Raw genomic sequence first — 18,693 nt, forward strand, 5'->3', positions numbered from 1 at the left:
ATTTTTTTTAAAATCGCAAAATAATTATAGGGTGGCTAATGCCAAAGAAAGGGTGACTGAAGCCACCCTTAAATAGGTCTAACGACGCTTATGCTCACAACAATGCTTGGTAAAGATGCTGTTGTTGGGCTTTTAATTAGTTACAACTGTTCCAAGGCCGTAGATCCAAGGCAGGTCATCTTAGATGGAGAGAATGAACCCTACACCCTTCGCACAGCATTGGGCTGGAGTATTGTAGGCCCCACATCATCTCACAGTGACTCTCTAAGCATGACTTTGTGTCACAGAGTCACAGTCAAAGAGCTCCCCTTAATGACTCCAGCTGATGCAATCAAGGTTCTCGAGTCAGACTTTAAGGATGATGACAAGGACAATAGATCAGTGTCTCAAGATGAAATCCTCTTCCTGAACACATCGAGGGAAGTAATTTACAAAAACAATGAGTGAAGTCATTGAAAAAAGTGATACTGAGGAAGTGCACAGTGAAGCGAAGGAAGGAGAAAAATGGTATATTCTCTTACCATGGGATATATCATCCCCAAAAACCAGACAAACTCAGAGTTGTCTTCGACGCCTCAGCAAAATACAAAGGTAATTGTCTAAATAATCATTTGCTTCCAGGTCTGGATTTATTGAACAATTTAAATGGTGTTTTGATCAGATTTAGACAGCATCAGGTTGCACTGCTATGTGACATTGAAAAAATGTTCCATCAGTTTCATGTGCATGAAGCAGATAGAGACTATTTCAGATTTTTAGGGTGGCAATTTGGACAATCTGCCCCAAGAATTTAGAATGAAGGTGCACCTTTTCATTGACTAAGGAAAACGAGAAAACATTTCCCCTTGCATCACAGTTCATAATAAAGGATTTCTACGTGGACGATGGCATAACATATACTACAAGTATGAAGGAAGCTATTCAGCTCACTCAGGAGGCTCAGAGGCTCTGTGCATCAGGTGTCCTTAGACTACACATGTTTGTAAGCAATAACAAAACGGTGTTATAAAGCATTCCAGCATCTGAACGTGCGTCTCCACAGCAAGCATCTGACCTTTCATTAAAAGGCTTTAAACTTGAAACAGCTCTAGGCATTCAATGGCACATTGACTCAGATGCGCTCAGCTTTCGCTCCAATGACCAACCTGCTACAAGACGTGGCATCCTTTCCATGGTTGAATCTCTTTATGATCCATTGGGATTCATCTCCCCCTTTGTACTCACAGGCATGCAAACAAGGCAGCAGCTAGAATGATCCCCTTCCCAGTTAACTTTAAGTGGATTCCTGATTAAACTAATTATTTAATAAAACATAATTTTGTTGGTTTGAACACATTCCATTTTCCATAAATTAGTAAAAAGCTAATTTGATCAAATTCCAAATTCTTCCAGATAAACTTTGGTTCTCAAATATAAAATTAATGCTGAACTATGATATCATTGCATCATTTTATTGATTCATTGATGTTGTTCCTTCTTCTTAGTCGAGTTTCACTGGTTTAGTCAAGAGTTTTAACTGAAATATGTTTTACTTGGAGCTGAATGGTTTTTGTTGATAAACTCTTATATTTTGAAAGAAAGTTGTGGTGAATGTATTCCATATATGTTGTAAATCATTTGTTGTTCTAACACACAGCTAGATCGATGAGTGTGTTCCCAGAACAATATGTGACAGTCTGGATTTTATTAATTAAATAACATACTTACCACCCCTACTGGGCTGGGTAATAAATATTATAATTGCACATTACTATCATGCTGACATTCAGACACGGTGGAGGTGGTGTGATGGTTTGGGACTGCTTTGATTCTTTAGGAAGACTTTCTTTAATTTGTGGAACCTTGGATTCAGAGCTTAAGTAGAACTCTGGAGGGAGAAGATCTAGCCATCAGTTTGTGGCCTTCAGCTCCAGATCTATGAAGACAGATCTCCAAAGTCCATTAGGAAGCAGAACCAAAGCAGATAGATTAAAGCTAATGGAGTGTCCTAGTCAAAGCCCAGATTTAAACCTGTACCCATGTTTTTAGACCTCACCCTGTTGGATATGATTAATGGTTGGAAATCTGTAGATATCCTCAGATTCTTCTCTGAAGAAGAGACTTTGCTGTAAATATGTGGCTGGAATGGAGCCCTGATGGATGGATGGAGCTCAGCCTGTTTACTGAGTCCTTCCTGCCTCTGGTCCATCTTTACAGAGACTAACGGGACCAAAGCTCTGCAATCAGGTTGGTGTCGGTCGCTTTTCTCTCTTGATAAATTACACGAGAAAGAAAAACTTTGACTTATATTTACTTTCTTTCTTTAGTATTAACATTTTTTGGATGATCTGAAACTTTTAAAGAGGCAAAAAAGCAGGCAAATACTATTTAAACATATAATACTTCTGATATTAATCTACAGTAAACGTATTTATTTCTATTTGTTCTATAATTTCAATTTTGTGTTAAAGCTCTAGAAGCTCCTGCTTCCTTGTTTAAACTTGATGAGTTAATATTCAGATTCAATCAACTCTTCCATCAGAAACACGTCCAGCATAGTTTGATAAACTGGAACTTCTAATTTTTATCCTCACCCACTGTTCTGTTTTTTTCTGAAGTTTAAAGCTTGTTTCTTCATCTCTGTAGAATGTGTCATGATCTGCAGTGGTTGCTGGCCTTACTAATGCCTTTCACCTGCTTCACTCTTTCCAGCTCCTAATTATCCGTTATCTCATCGTCCTGCCAGTTGCCCTCTATACCCACCGACCAAATACCCAAATATTGTGTGGTTGGTTTAAAAAGGAACATGGAGAACACATATAAAAATATAGAGACGAAATGTAAGAAAATCATAAATCTCATGAGAGCAGTAGCAGGAAAAGATTGGAGAGCAAGTAAACAATCATTGGTGCATATTTATAAGGAGTTAATGAGATTAATAATGGATTATGGGTGTTATATATATGGAGCAGCAGCTAAAACACATTTTAATGAAAATAGAAAGAGGATTTAATAAAGCAATGAGAATTTGTACTGGTGCAATGAGAAGAACACCAACTAAAAATGGTTTATATTTAGAGTTAGATTTTCTAGAGGCACACCTGTACTACATATGTACAGGGGTGCCTCTAGAAATGTTTCATAGGGGTGGCCAGATGGGTTCCTTAAAGTTTTCTACTGCTGTCAAAGCAGAGGAATCCTCACTTCTTGCGTTCACTCAATGTCTGTGATGCCTTATCAAGTTAAGGATATTATCATAGCTTTTATTAGAAATCGCATCTCAAATATTTCCTGAATTCCATTCATATTGTAGTAGTTGTAGCGGTTTGCACCTCAGGGACATCGTATACAAGAGCGCTTTGGTGCGGGTACCAGTGCTGGACGCAGCGAGGAGGGGGAGGAGGAGGATGAAGAAGAGGAGACTGTTGTGTCTTCCAGAGCTGAGATGAGGAATGCAGTTTGCATTTTAAAGACTGCTGTCCTGCATGTTGGTTTAAAAAACTTTGACCTTTTACATTGTTTTGAAAAAGAAGTGAACTCAGTGTTGGACAAAACTCTGATCCAGGGAACCATGGATAAATATGTGAAGTGATTTCTTAATGCGGCGTAGCAGATCCGCAACACAAAACAGACATAGGCTAGCTTTAATTTTCTGTAGCGTATGCAGTAATCTTCTATGTTGTTGTTCTATGAAACCGTTTTTTTCAGAATTCAGGCTTGGTAAAAAAATAATGCACTGGCGGAGTTATGTCTGTGCACAGTGCAGTATACTGTAATTAAACTTGCACGGTACTGTAATAACATTCAGTAAATGCGGAAGCTATCTGTTTCAGTTAATTTTTTTCATTTAAAAAAACCCACAAATGGAATTTAGATGATATTCTGCATAAAAAATAAGTGAAATAACGGTAAATTCTTAATCAACCGCTTATAGTGTTCAAATTGGCTCTGGACCAACGAGACCACTATAAGCGGTTTCCACTGTAACTGTTTTTTTCATCAAAGGATTGCGCTTCTAAACCTTTTGATAAAACAGGTATCAGAGTTATAAATAGTTTATAAGTGTGGCTTTCACAAAATTCTACATGCATGGTGGCCCTGTTGTCCAGTTAGCATAATCTTGGATTGTGACCAAACCTACTTTTGCACTGAGGAGAAATCAATCAGTGAACTCCATCAAGGAGTTTTGGCTGTGACGCCATCCCGGAGGGAATTATCAGCTGTGCTGCTGCCATCAACACCTTTGTTTATAGATGTTGGAGATCTGCCTGTTTTTCCAGTGTAGTTTCTCTGACTGTGACTAACTGGATGTGCTCTCTTCATCCTCTGACATGGGAGTTGGCTTGGAGCTCGTCTGCCTCGCTGTGTGTTTCCACTTTACAAGCAAAGTCATTGGGAACAATTAGACACACCTGCAATCAACAACAATTATTTTAGATGTCGAGAGGAATTCATCATTGAAATTCATCAGAGCTACAGTTAAACTGACAACGCGCTTTTGTCAAGTGCCCTGACTTGAAACTGCGCTATATAAATACAGGCCATTAAAATTCCCTCTGAAGTAGGAAAATTAAATAATATAGGATAAGATTTCACTTTTATCCCCTTTTTTAATTTTTTATCATTAAAAACCAATGTCTACATTTGGTTAAAAAGTTAAAGGTTAAAAGCTGTCATTTTAACTTTAAAATTACTAATGACTTTTATTGGACTAAAATGGGAAAAAATCAGACTGACCAAACATAGCCAAATTTTCAAAAAGCTATTCCTGGACTAAATCAAAAATATGACGTACCGACCAGATTTAACCCAAAAAACAAAGTCTCAATGACATCTTGTGTTTGGGGGGATAATGTTTATTTTAGAAAATTGATTCAATAGCAAATATACATTTTAATGTGTTTGGAAAAAATAAATAAATGACACTGACAAAGATGTTTTTTTCTTTTCATTTGTTGGTAATTTCATTATGTGATTATCAATGTAGGCCTTGAATAGTGATGTCGAGATAAAGCCTAAAATGCTTTATTTGCTCTATGGTGCCATCAAGTGGACAAAAAAAAAGAAAAAAAAGCAGGCATAGTAATTATAACTTGATCATATTGTGGGGTTGTAAAGATTTAAATCAGCTTGTTTTAACATGTAACTGTTATACTGTACTAGGCGTCCTTTTTTCCCCCCAGAGCTTTAAAATTCCCACACAATGAAATTTGATGGAGGAATCGGTTGCATTTTGTTGCCCCTTACACAGTATTTTCAAAAAGCCACAAACAGATGAACCCCTTCCTGAATCAGTTTTTGGTGTGACCAGCTATAGAAATCTCAAATGTCATTACAAAGGTCATCAACACATGCCTCAATATATGCTTTGTAAAATATACTCCAAGACTTTAATGCATTGGTCAGATCAATATTATCAGAGTTTGTTTGGATTAAAGGTTGTACTGTTGGTTAATTGACTAATAATCTGTGAAAGCCAATTGGCTTCATCCAATTACAACAGTAAAAAAGAGTGTTTAATGCAGGTCAGGAACACAGAAAACATTTTGAAGTGTCCAGTCATACATTTTTAGATGACTGGGTAAGACTTTTGTCACTTTTTAAAAGTTGGCATGATTTGCAGAGGTCTCTGTTGTGTTGTCTGAGTGTATATCAACAAAAGAATAAAATCATAAACCTTGTTAAGAGGGTATTGCTTAGATTGTTTTAAGTTTTTTATATAATCTTTTGGGCTGTAAGGCCTCTAAGTAAGAAATAAATCATTACTAAGAAGCAACTTAGTGGGAAAAGTACAGGAAGCTTTTTCTAATATTTTCTGTCAACACTGAAGTAAGCAGGGAATATTTATCATATATCCCTTATCCCCTTCTTTGTCAGTTTGAACTTCTAAGCTGATGGTGTTAAAGGGTCCCTGAGAGAACAACAGACTTCTATACTCACGGTATTTTTTGAATGCACAAACAGTGTCTGGAGACCCATAAAAAAATCGTTATCTTGGTAAACAAGTTTCTATATCTTATCCAAAAAAAATCAGATTATAGTGAAAATGGAAAGCTCTGTGCAAGTTTTTTCTCACCGATTATTTTATCGGATGAGCTCACCCAGAACAAACACTTGAATTAACATATTATGGTGTAAATGTATTAAATGACATTTTAACATTACAACACATTCAACAGAATTGAAATCTTACTCAGACCATATAGGTTGCACGGGTACAATGGCAGCACTTACCATTGTGCTAACATAGTCAGTAAGTCAGCCCAGAATAACATTTAAAGTAGCATAATATATGTTGCCAGGGTAACAACCTGCCATATCTTTACATCATTATAACATACGAGTTGTTATAACGTAAATGAGGAGACATCACTGCCTTCAGCCAAATTCAGAAAATACACAGTGTTCTGGATCAAGGACAATCCAAATGCAAACTGACAACTCTCTATTAAGAATGATCTACTCTGTCTGTATGCTCCCATTTTATTTTCAAATCTTTGTTACGTACATAATAAGGTTGATCTGTCCTAATTAGATGAAGTGCTTGGGAAAATATTAGCCTTAACATGAAACAGGCAGGTAAAGTTAGGATTAAACAAGCATATTATCCATCAAGCATATTATGCCATCCATCCATTTTCTGACATGCCAATTATCCCAAGCGGGGTTGCGAACAAGCACATACATGAATGATAAAAAATAATTCAAACAATAGCTTGAAAATGACCTCAGGCACAAAGATCTATTCTGAAAACACATCCTAAATTAAACAGTTTTAAACTATTTAACTGTAATGGTCATTATTGTACAGGAGTTTAAGGGTTAGAATGGGGGTTAAAAGCCTTACGACACCACCTTACCTCGGAAATTGAAGCTGGAAGCATCCTTTTGTGGTAAATGTTTTACTTCAGGACTTAGTTTTCATCAAAATGTAGATCTTAAAAAGTGAGAGAGTTCATATTTTCATTTGGCAGATCTTCTCACCACTATCCCACTTCACAGCTCTCCTGACTGTCCATTGTATCAGTTCCCATTGAAATCATTCAAGTTATTTTCACATTCTGCGAATTCTCATCTACATCTGAAATAATTCAGGCGACAAAACTTTGGTTAGCAAATATATTTTAATATATATTTATATCATTTTAGCACAATGACAAAATGGCATAATTTCAGTTTAGTCTCATAAATCATGACAAAAGCAACATGTTTATTATTATTTTTTTTCCTTCTTATCTGTTACAATCACTGCAAAATGTTCGTGAAGTACTTTCCTTCCCCTATGAGAGGGAAATCTTACAATTGGTAACAGCATTGAGCCTATGGCGTCTAACACATATTGGGTGAACGTGTACAACTAATGCAGTAACAGTACTATTTCCTGTCTAAGACTAGTACATCTGTATTAATAGTACGGGGCAAGAATTTGATTGGTTTAATGCCTCAAACCAAATCAACCGTGTATAAGTTTCAACAGAACCACATTTACATGAGAACATTTATTCAGCAGTGTTAGGTCCTAACTAACACAGTGGACAGGATGCTTGGTTTCACAAGCACACCTGCCACTTGCTACACCATCAGAGAGCAATGCAGTTAACAGAATAAAAGACAAGAATGAGAAATCTTCAGACTGAATTCAATTGGAGAGTTTTAACAAAGCTCTCCCTCTACCTAAAACCTATTTTTCTCTGTGTTTTCTATATTGTTGGGACTACTCCTAATGCTGTAACACTGGTTCTGTCTGTAAAAGCCTTAAACTCACAATTCAAAATATTATGATTGCCATCAAGTCCACCTCAATAATGTTTTAAGCCTCAAGTTAACCCCCCCAGCAGCAGTACGGCTAACACTGTCAAGTTTATATGAAAAGCACTTAAAATACATTACGGTACTTCAAAATAGCCTCTTATGTCTATTGCCAAACACATACACTCTTCAGCAAACCTCTGAATCTGTCACAAACACTCAGAAACCAAGATTGTTAACCAGAAACACCATGACACTTGCTAAATGTTGAGCATGTGTGTTTTAGGATGTAGAATGAAACAAAGAAAAACGCTTTTCTGTCAACAAATCAAACTTTTAACTATCCTGTTTGAAACAGTGAAGCTTTTTGTATTTTTGCACTGCAGCTTTGCAGAAAGTAAAGACAAACCTTGTTCAAGGCTGCAATGTTTCGATCTGTATGTGTTGCAGTTAGAGTTGGGTGAAAAAATACATACAAAGGCAATATTGCTCCCCAGAAAATGAATCGCGGAGCTGCATCATATATTATCCAAAAACACATCCTTATTCAAAAGGATCCTCTTTCAGATTTTTCTCAGCTACTATCTCTTCTATTTCCTTTTTAAACTGCCAAAACTCCTATTCCCTACATGCACAACTCACTTCATCATTCTAATAGCTACCAGCTCATGATATCATCTACAGCCCCTTTAGCTAGTCACTAACAGCAGATCATAAAACAGCAAATTTAATCAAAGCCCTGAAACAGCCCAGTGTAGGGAAAACAAAAAACATAATGGTGTTAATAAAAGGGCCAGTTATCTGTAAAAGTTATACAAATAAAATGAATGAAAGGTTAATAATTTTTGATGGATTAGAAAAAAAAAGGGGTTTAAAGCAAGAAAATATTACCTGGCTAGTTAGCTGAATAGCATATATAGCTTTGTTTTTACTATAAACTATTAGATAAATACTTACATTGAAATCAGTATTTGTATCCTTGCACTAGTTTTAGATGGTATATATTCCCAGTTAAAAGATTAAGATTTCAACCCCCTTTATCATAGCAAACTTACATTGACAAAAGTAATAACTTGCCACATCTATTTTTGTCATGATTTGGAAACTCTCTGAATAAGAAATTGTTATACAAGCAGTGACCACAACACGTCTCATCAAAATACAACACAGTTAAACATAAAGTTACATATCAGAAGATACAAATAAATGAATACCACTTATTTCTTTTTTTAACCTTTTGAAAAAAAAAAAAAACATCACCCAAAGCTGAAACAGCAAATCATGAAAGAAGAAAATGAAAGGATAATACAAGGTATACATGATTTGAATCTCTTGACATTTCTCCAGTTAGCAAAACAAAATCAAGACATTTCAAAACAACAATATATAGGCATTAAATAAATTAATCAATTTAAAAACAAACACCATGACATATATCCAAAATACATATTTACAACCAAGTATAATCAAAAGAAAAAACAAAACAAAAACAGGGACTCATCTTTAAGGGGAAAATACTGGAATGATTTTTAGTCGATTGTTAGCTTCACATGCTGAATAAATCAATGCATGGTTGCCACACTTATTATGTATTTACCATAAGTACAATTGGCTTATACCTCTGCAGCATTAACTGAGCTGATATGTACTTTGTATGTGAAAATTCAAATTTGACATCATCTGTGGCTGATATGTTTATATTTTGTGCCAATGGCTGCACAGAAAAAAGTTAAGCTACGATAAAATTTTGATCTGTGTCATGTTAAAGTCAGAAAGACTGTTCCATTCATGAGAGCCAACATAGAGAAGCAGAATTTGATTAATGTAAGCTTTAGGAAAAAGTAAAACTTTAGCATAGCCAAAAACTGATGAAGACACTATTTAAGAAAAATATTTGAACCAAAGTGTTCATCAGGAATTCAGTTTGAAATCAGTAATGAAAAAAGGTACACTTTACTCCACTGATAATTGGAATTCTGGCTGGAGAGAGAAACAAAAACTCACATCAAATTTCACAAGCAACGTTTCCATACCTTCTTTAAGAATAATAATAATAAAAAAAAGTTAAACAGAAAAAAAAAAACAAACAAAAACAAAACCATTGGCTCTTAACCTCCTTTAGTGATTTCATTTAAAATATCTGAAACATGCAAAGATCTGCAAAGAAAAAATAGTCTTTTGGTTTGTAGAATTAACAAACTTCTGGAAAAAAAAAAAAAAAAACACCTGTTAACTGCCATTTAAACATTTAGCCAAGGCAACGTGCATTGAAACACTGGAAATAATTGTTATAGAAAGTTCATAACAGACATACAGTTGCCTTCCTGTGAGATGGATTTACCTTGTGTGCCACTGCCTGAATCTAAAGCAGAGCTGCCACCATTTCACTTAATATATGGTGGAGCAAATACAAGCATGGAAACTGGGGAGAATACAAAACTAATAATCTGATGACTTATATACTCAACATGTTACATATTCTCACCACAGAACATGCAGTTTATGTGACTGCATGTTCTGTGGTATATTATATGAAACCAGGTCTTCTTTATATAATTTCTAGAGGATCCAAAACTGAAACAAGTTAAAATTGTTAATCAACAGTAAATACTTAAGCCAACTGCCATGTAGTAAAGTAAAGAAGTAAAGTAAAATATTTTGGTTGAATTTTTCACATTCGTCATGTTTCAGCCAATACAGTATATGTACATTGGGATTTTTATTTTGTGGGATATACCATATATATATATATATATATATATATATATATATATATATATATATATATATATATATATATATATATATATATATACAGTCAGTTCCAAAACAGATTTGTTTTCACCCCAGTTTCCAGATTTTTTCCCCCCTTCCTCTTCATAAAGGTGTGCTCTGTTAATTCCTATTAGCTAACCAAATGCTTAAAAAATAATACTATTTTAACATAAAAACCACGATCATCTTAAAGACCCTGGCGTAAAACAAAGATCTCCATTCTGTAAAATAGCAGTCTAGACAGATTTTTCTCAAAGACATTAATGCATAGGATACAAATCTCTCCAGCAATACAATACAAGTCAAGCTATATAAAGCAAAACGAAACAGACCACGCAAACTGTGATCCAACTAAAAGTCTCGGTCATTGGCACTAGGGTTGAATTGGAGCATAGTGGAATACAAGCAGGAGAGAGTCAGTGCTCGGGTAAATAACTAGTCATACAACTGAGAGACACTTGATGTCTCAGCTTTAAATCATACAGCTTTGAGGACAGCAGAGACGGTTGCAGAAATAGACCACATACATTCTGTACTCACTGACACCGAAATCCATAGCAAATCTCAAAAGGAGAGTTGCATCACTCTCTTTAAAATGGAGAAGTGCTTTGATTGACCTAACGCGTGTGCTGATGCCTGTTTCTGCTTGCCACACGCCGAATTGCTCACAGTAGTGAAAAATGTTTTGGGGGTAAACGCAAACTCTGCTAAGGCTTTGTCGTGGGGAAAAAAGATACACAGTGTTCAGAAGAGTGGTCATAAAAGTTAAGATTCAACAGTCTGCTAGCTTGTCTTCGTGTCAGCGCATGTTGGAAATGGCATAGTCCGATAATGAGCCTTTGTGTGCATTGGGGATTGATATTACAACGTGAATGTTTTGGTAAATAACATCAATGATCACATAAAACGGATTTTGTTTTTACCTGGAATGGCCTTCCGATATACACGTGTCAGTTTGCCTCTGAACAACAAACACATTGGCACAGAAAAGGTTTAAAACATGTAAGGATCACGTACATGAAAAGTCAACGTATTATATCTAACTCTCCCAATATATATATATGAAAAGCAGGGTCCAATCTTGCTTTGTTTCAAAATAGATAAATAGTTTTGAATTAGGTAACATTTAATTTACACTCTTTTGCCAAGCTAACTGCACAGTAGTTCTTGCTAGAGCTAGTTTGCTAAATTTGCCCAAGGGAGCAAAACATTTAGATAATTATATTAGTTCTAAAATTCGGTAGGTTCTTGTAATATATTATTTATTTACATCTCTAATCTGCCCCTACAAACAACATCGACTCTAACTGGTCCCTTAAAAATTAATTTCCAAGTGAAGAAATAAATGCTATAGTGACATAACTACTTTAAATAACTCTTGCAGCTACCATAAGCTAAAGGCAAATATTGGCGATTTTATGGATGCCCCTCTTAAGACAAATCCCTCTCATATTAACATAATACCATAAAGGGAATGATCATTGAGCTTTAGAGAAACAGAGAGAGTGGTCCTTTTATTGAATTTAATATTAGCATTTAGCCTTAAGTAACTTGATGGAGATAAGTAAGCTATAAGGAATAGTTGAATTTGTAGAGAAATGCATATTTGCAGGAGTCAGGATAAAGTTTTAGGAAACTGATTTTCAGTCTTTGCTTCATTAAGCAGGAGATAGCTTAGCTTAGTTTTGGAGACAAAAATAACAACTCACTCTTTAGCTGCGATAAGCGCTAACGCTAAGTCATGCCTAAGTGATAGACATGTTAGGTATTTTGGCAACTTTCCTTATCACAAAAAACACGTTTGAATATTTATGTAGCTAGCTACAAGCTAAAACAAACACCTTCACAGAAAAGAATAAAGACAACTTTTCATATAATTAATCTATTATCCAACCTTATGCGGAGGTTGTCTTTTGTTCTGTAAAGCTTGGTTACTAACTTGGTTATTTAAGTGTGTGTTGAAATATTAACCTTGAATTTTCAATAAATACAGTTTTAAGAGTTTGGCTACAGACAAATTGTATTTAAAGTAATTTGATTTAGCAAAGACAAATACCTTACTTAAAGTTAAGTATCACTGCATATAACCACAAACGTATTTTGATATTCGAGTTTCATTAAATCTAGCCATTTAATTTTATTTCGCTCAGCGGGAAGGTTTGTAACTTCTGCTTGGTCATGGGTAGACATCATTTTTGATTCATTTTAGACAACCTTAAAGTGACTTGAACACACAACATCACAAACATACTCATTCAGAACTGACCCACTCAGCATTCAGGATAGACTTCAGTTTTCTCCTCATACACAGACTACGTTGGTCCATCTCAAAATTTTATCTTGAAGTGTCTTTATTTTTACACAGCTTCCCATCCCCCCTCAGCTGGGGATAAGGCTGCATCGCTACGGTCTGATAGGTCGAAGTTATAGCCGCGATCCTGCGTGGTCCCTTGTCATGGAGTGTGGTACCTAAGGTGGAAGGGGTGCATGGATGGTGTGAGTGTATATGTGTGGTTATAGGTGTGTCTGGAGGTGGTGTGGGGATGGCTGAGGTGGGAATAATTAATGGGGTTGATGAGAAATGGTTGATTGGTCGGTTTGAGTGCCAGAAGTGGAGAATTCAAGGTGCAAAGATTAAGACTGTGGGTATTGACCTCATGCTTTTTTAGGTGGAGGTGCCAACTTGATTATTTCATCTTCAGACGGCTGGCGGATGATGTCTTTGTTTTTCAGATGGGGGTGTTGGAGAGAGAGAGGAAAACAGAAATAGAAATTTATGAATATATAAACATTATTAAACATTTCCTTTAATCTTTTTCCTCCTGTTTAATGCTGCAGTTAATACTTTTAAATATAATACTCTCACACAGCAGAAATATTTTTAATATATACCAAAGAAAGACACGGCTACAAAGATCTTTAAAATGTTTTAAACTTTGAGTCACTTGTGTATGTCACCTATAGGGGGAAGCCTTCAAACTCTTCTTCGTATCACCAAAATAAAATTAAACAATCTAATAAAGAAAAAAAAAACCTATTTGGAAGTGGTTACAGTAACATTAACAGACAGGTATAAGTTCTTTATTGAAATAATACTGAACATACCTCTTTGAACAACAAGTTGTCATTGAAGCTATAAAAGTCTGTAAAATAAGTAACCTATTTCATACTGACTACTAGGACAAATATAACAGCAATCAGTTTGGTGAGATTATCTTTTAGTTGAAATGAAATATGGTATAAAATGATTGCAAATGAAAATGACAGGTTTGATATTTTTAAATGAATGTTGAAAGAAATAATACAAAATCTAAATTCCTGGCTTTTCACATTTCTGTATGTATTTCTTGTTAAAATCTTAATCTGCTTTTAAGATTCAGGTCCTCTGTAACTGGATTTTCACTTGTGAAGTTTGATATATTTTAGATTTTGGACATATACGTATATATTGTTTGATGACAAAATATTTGAGCAGCCAAACCAAACATTTCCTGTGTTTATGTTTAACCACTAGAGGGCAGACCATGCCCTCATTTGGAAGATTGCTGCATCTTTTGTTTCCAAGTTTGATAATCCTCATACTTTGTAGATTGCATCTTTGTCCGCCTGGACCTATTTATAAGTTGAGTAACAGGTGCTTAAATAAATAAAATCCTTGGTAAAATAGACATTATTTCTAATAAATGCCAATTAGATATTTGTGACACAGCTGCAACATCTAGCATTGGTGTGTAACAGCCTGCTTCTGTGTTTTATTTGTTTTGATACAGGAGCATTATATTCCAATTGCTTTATTTTTGACTGGAAATCTAATTTTCAGGCCAGGATTTTGCCAGATCACCTTTAGGTGTTTTAGATGTTAAACATACTTGTATCAGAAATTTTCCTCTGTCTGTATTTTTGGGACAAAGGTGTCAGTCAGCATGCTCTGCTAAATCAATTTATTTTTTTCCATGCTGAGGGATGAAGGGAATAAGAGAAAAAGAGGAATACATTTAAAAATGAATTATTGTACAGAAACCAGTTTATGAGATTGTGAGAAATTAAATCTGCTTTGACCTGTCAGTCTAAGCTTACAAAATGTGCTACCTTTATATTTCTTGGCAGAGGGGATACGCGTTAGCTTGGTGTCGATCTCGTCATCCTCAGAGATCTTGAGCACAGTGGTGCGGTACTCTATCACCCTAGTCAGAAGATCCGGCCGCCGAGAAATCTCGAAGATGTGCTCAATGTAAGACAGGTTATCTGCATGGGAATGGTACAGTTTCAACTTAAGCCGATGAAGATAAATTAGCCAAAAAAAGTTTCATACTACAGAGATTCTATAAGTCAAGCTTTTTTATTTTCTTTACCTTGGGCAAGCTTGTCGTTCTTCTCCAGGTAGCTGAACCATTCCTTGGAGGAGGTGATGTTGTTGCTCTGGTCCTCGGGGATGTCTTCCTTGCAGGCCGACTTGAGCTGCTCCAGATCCTCGTTGGTTATGTTTTCAGACAGGTCGCTTAGCAAAGAGGTGTACTCTGCCATAGTCTGTTCCAAGTACAAAGATAAGAGAATAACATACTGTTAGGATGACGAAGATGAACTGCACCACAGCCCACCTATTTCCCAGACTCCACATTTGAAAACAGCTTTTTCTAATAGCAATAACATGCTATCAGGGTGAGTCGAAGAAATATCCTCTCTTGTTCTGCCTGCGCTCAATGTTTTTACAAGAGCAACTTAAGAGAAAGGATTGATCCAATGAACAACTACAGCCAAACAAAGGTTAGAACTTTAATTAAGAAAGACCCATGGGGCAGATCGATTGTACCCAGCAAGAAAGGAAAGCTTCAGTGTTATGGGTTTGTACTGAAGCAGATGCTCTGTTAAACTGGCAACATTAAAATTTAATTTCGTTTTATTGCCCCAACCCCCCCCAAACACATTATTTCCTAAGAATTTCTCTCAAAACCTCTTAAACTCTAATTTGCCCAAATGCATAAAAGATAATACTTTTGAAATAGATAAACTTGTTTTTGGAATAAAACACAAGATCTAAAAAAAGAATAGTAGGAAACATGTTCTCCTTTATATCAACTCAAACTAAGAAAAATAAAACTTTACTCCTGTGTCCTGAAAATTAAGAAGATAGGCCCATCACTAAACTGTAGACAGAGTTATGGTTTTCAGTGTGGCATCCACATAAAGACATATCAGAAAACCCTAACCTAACCTTTGACCAATAGGGGAAAGCACTTTTAATCTGATGTTCAACAACTTAACTCTTCTTTTTTTTTAGATGATTTCTATGATATTTTAACACTTCGGCATACATGTCTAAATATAGTACTTTAGTCATTCTGTGGACTTCTTTGTTTTAGAAAGAAAAGCGGCAAAAGTCAAGAAAAATCTATCAATTTGGTCTTTTCACCAGCAACTGTCCCTTACTCATCTGGGGGAAAGGAAGGGACATATAGGTCCAACATGATTTTGGTCTTCTCCTCCATAGAAGTGGGTCCTGCTAATAAAACCTCCAAACGGAGATAACATGGAAATAATAAAAAAATAATCATGTCCCGAAAAATAAAAGTTTTCAGTTTTTTCTACATACAAACTCAAATTGTTGCATTTAGCTACATGGAGGACAAGCAGCTCTACTCTAAACCGCAACACACTACCCAGGAAAAAAATAAACAAACAAAAAAAAACTTCCAGATAAATTCGCTCTCCAGGACTGAAGACTTGACTCTGCCAAATAATACGGTCCCAAAAAAACGAAGCTTTAACATGTAAACCTTGGTGCTACTATAATCTATTAGCAGTGACCACTATTATGACCAAAAGAACTATCTCGTTTTTTGAAAAGATCATTTGTATTCATAAGATATAATCTTAATAATCTGCGACCCTGCCCCGGATAAAGCGAAAGAAAATTGAATGGTATTGTTTAGTAGTAAAATGTTACCTAGAAATAGACCTATAAAGGCTTCATTTGTTAATTTCTGGTAAAACAAATTTTCGATTATTGTTTGTAAAAATGTTAGTTTGGGCAGCATTTAGCTAGAATCAAGAACTGTAGATCTCTGCTGATCGATTGGCTCATTAACCAATGAATTGGTCAATAAACGATTTATCAAACATTAAAACAAACCTTATACTTATACTTCAGCTATAGTACTGTATCTCTGTGTTACTTTATTGTATGTCTCGTACCATGTTGTTGGTTGTTCTTTTTACATCTCTTTGCAGGTGATGAAGCTGACTGAAAATGTTTATCATTATCTCCCTTTTATGTCCTCTTTCTTTCATCTTTTCTCCTTTTTTTCTGTTTTTCCTTTCCTGTTCTGCCTACATTGCAGTGTCCATATAATCTCTAAAACTCCCTGCATAATTTTAATAAAGCTATTTATATGCAGAAATCAAGCAGAACACTATGGCGATAGCCATACTGCTCCACCTGTGAAAGTAAAATCTGTTGGGCTCTTTTTGGCATCAAGACAATTATTCTTATTGCCACATTGCCAGACAGGACAGTCTTAAAATAAAAAAAAAAAAATAAAAAAAAAACGAAGCCCGCTGCCCAAGTCGAAACTTATCAACTAAGCTTTAAAAATGTTCACCTTCAAAGAGCATAAAAAGAAAATAACATCTTAAGCTAATTTGACTGTTTGTCATTGTCATTGGTAAAGTAACTAGAGTCTAGTTTGTAAGTTTTATGTAGACACTGAACAGAGGCGACAGCTTAGATAATCGGACTCAAAGTATTTTGGTGATGGATCAGCCTCAAACTAAACACTGACTTCTTTCAAGATTAAGAGTCAGGTTATGCTCAAAAGGAGGACTGTTAGCGTTACATTTTTTCTCATAAACAATCAGCTGACAAATAAAAACACAAAGCAAACTTGGAAGTAAGTGTGGACAATGTTTCCAACATGATCTTTTGTTTTGTTCAGCTAGCTCACATAAAAAAGAAGAAAACAGCATCAGGGTAAATACAACACTGGAAAGTTCAGAACGCAGCTGTTTATTTTTTGGCTCAACCTATTAACATGACTGTTCAGGACCCAACAAAAATAATGGAGACATTTCTTGGTTCTCTTTTGGGACTTACTTAAGTATCATGTGCCCCTTGGGGGTTACTAAAACACTTTTACATTTTGCTGGTCAGACACAAGACAAATTAATTATTTAATTGATAAATTTTTGTCAGTGTTGTCATTTTACTATTTGCAGAAGGACCTAAATTGTATGTGAGCTCTGCCTTATACAAAAATGTATTTATTTAGTCACAAACATCTTTACTGAATGGAAAAGACTGACATACTGCGACAGACTATAATAACTAAACCAAAAGCACTGAAAAAGCTATGACTAAAAGAAAGTATCCATGACCTAAGGAATATCAGACCAACAGCAATTTGAACTCAGTTTCAAATTAAAAAGGTTTTGTAAGACATCCAACAAACTGACTAACATAGAAAAAAACAAAAAATTGGAAGTTCTTCATATGATCTTTGTTTTAAAAACTACTTTAACTTCATCTTAGTGTCAGGATCCCAGTTTTTGTGTTCGTCTGTTTGTCTTGTCTTTTGTGTTTCTCCCTTCCACCACCAGGAGGCGCCTGGCTCCGGTTCGCCTCCTCACACACAGCTGTTGCCTCCTCACCGGACTGCTCTTAAGCTGCTAGTTGCCACTACTTCGATGCCAGAGTGTTTGCCAGTTTGGGGTACTCTAGCCAAGCCTGGTTTCATTCTGAGTCTAGTCTGAGTTTTGCATTTAGAGTTTATGTCCTCTAGTCAAGCTGAGATCACATAGAATTTTACTGAGTGCTTGTTTCTCCCTGAGACTAAACCTTGTTTGTTCTTTGCCTTTCGGCAGGAAGCCTTCCTGCAAACTGGACCTTTTTGGACCACCTCCTCCCAAGTGGGATCAACTGAGTCTTACACTGAGCGACGGATTCCAAACAGGAGGTTTGGATCCAGCCACCTTTGAGCACATTGAGATCTCTCTGAGTAAGGAAGTCATCTTTACCATGACCCGTTCAAGTACCACAGGAAAACTGAGTTGCAACCAGCGGCTACATCATTCCACTCCGTCCGAGTTCTGGATAAACCCGCCCTCTACTGAATCAAACATTCTCTGGAAGACCAACACACAGACTGAAGTCTAAGTGTCTCTTCTTCTCTGGAAACGTGAGTGGCAACAAATCCT

General features: G+C 35.8%; 1 protein-coding gene across 1 annotated transcript in view; it reads right to left on the reverse strand.

Annotated features, from left to right (window-relative positions):
- Positions 1-10,548: 10,548 nt before the first annotated feature.
- Positions 10,549-18,693, reverse strand: part of pea15 (phosphoprotein enriched in astrocytes 15) — a 67,675-nt gene continuing 59,530 nt past the window's right edge. Inside the window, exons 2-5 of the mRNA XM_015401608.1 lie at positions 14,856-15,030; positions 14,593-14,748; positions 13,158-13,223; positions 10,549-13,050 (exon numbers count right to left, since the gene is read on the reverse strand). Coding sequence (XP_015257094.1) covers positions 13,159-13,223; positions 14,593-14,748; positions 14,856-15,027 — 393 coding nt within the window. The 5' untranslated portion in view covers positions 15,028-15,030 and the 3' untranslated portion in view covers positions 10,549-13,050; position 13,158. The remainder of the gene's footprint in view (positions 13,051-13,157; positions 13,224-14,592; positions 14,749-14,855; positions 15,031-18,693) is intronic.

This window comes from Cyprinodon variegatus, unplaced genomic scaffold (genome assembly GCF_000732505.1).
Source record: "Cyprinodon variegatus isolate N-32 unplaced genomic scaffold, C_variegatus-1.0 Scaffold1238, whole genome shotgun sequence".
NCBI lineage: Eukaryota > Metazoa > Chordata > Actinopteri > Cyprinodontiformes > Cyprinodontidae > Cyprinodon > Cyprinodon variegatus.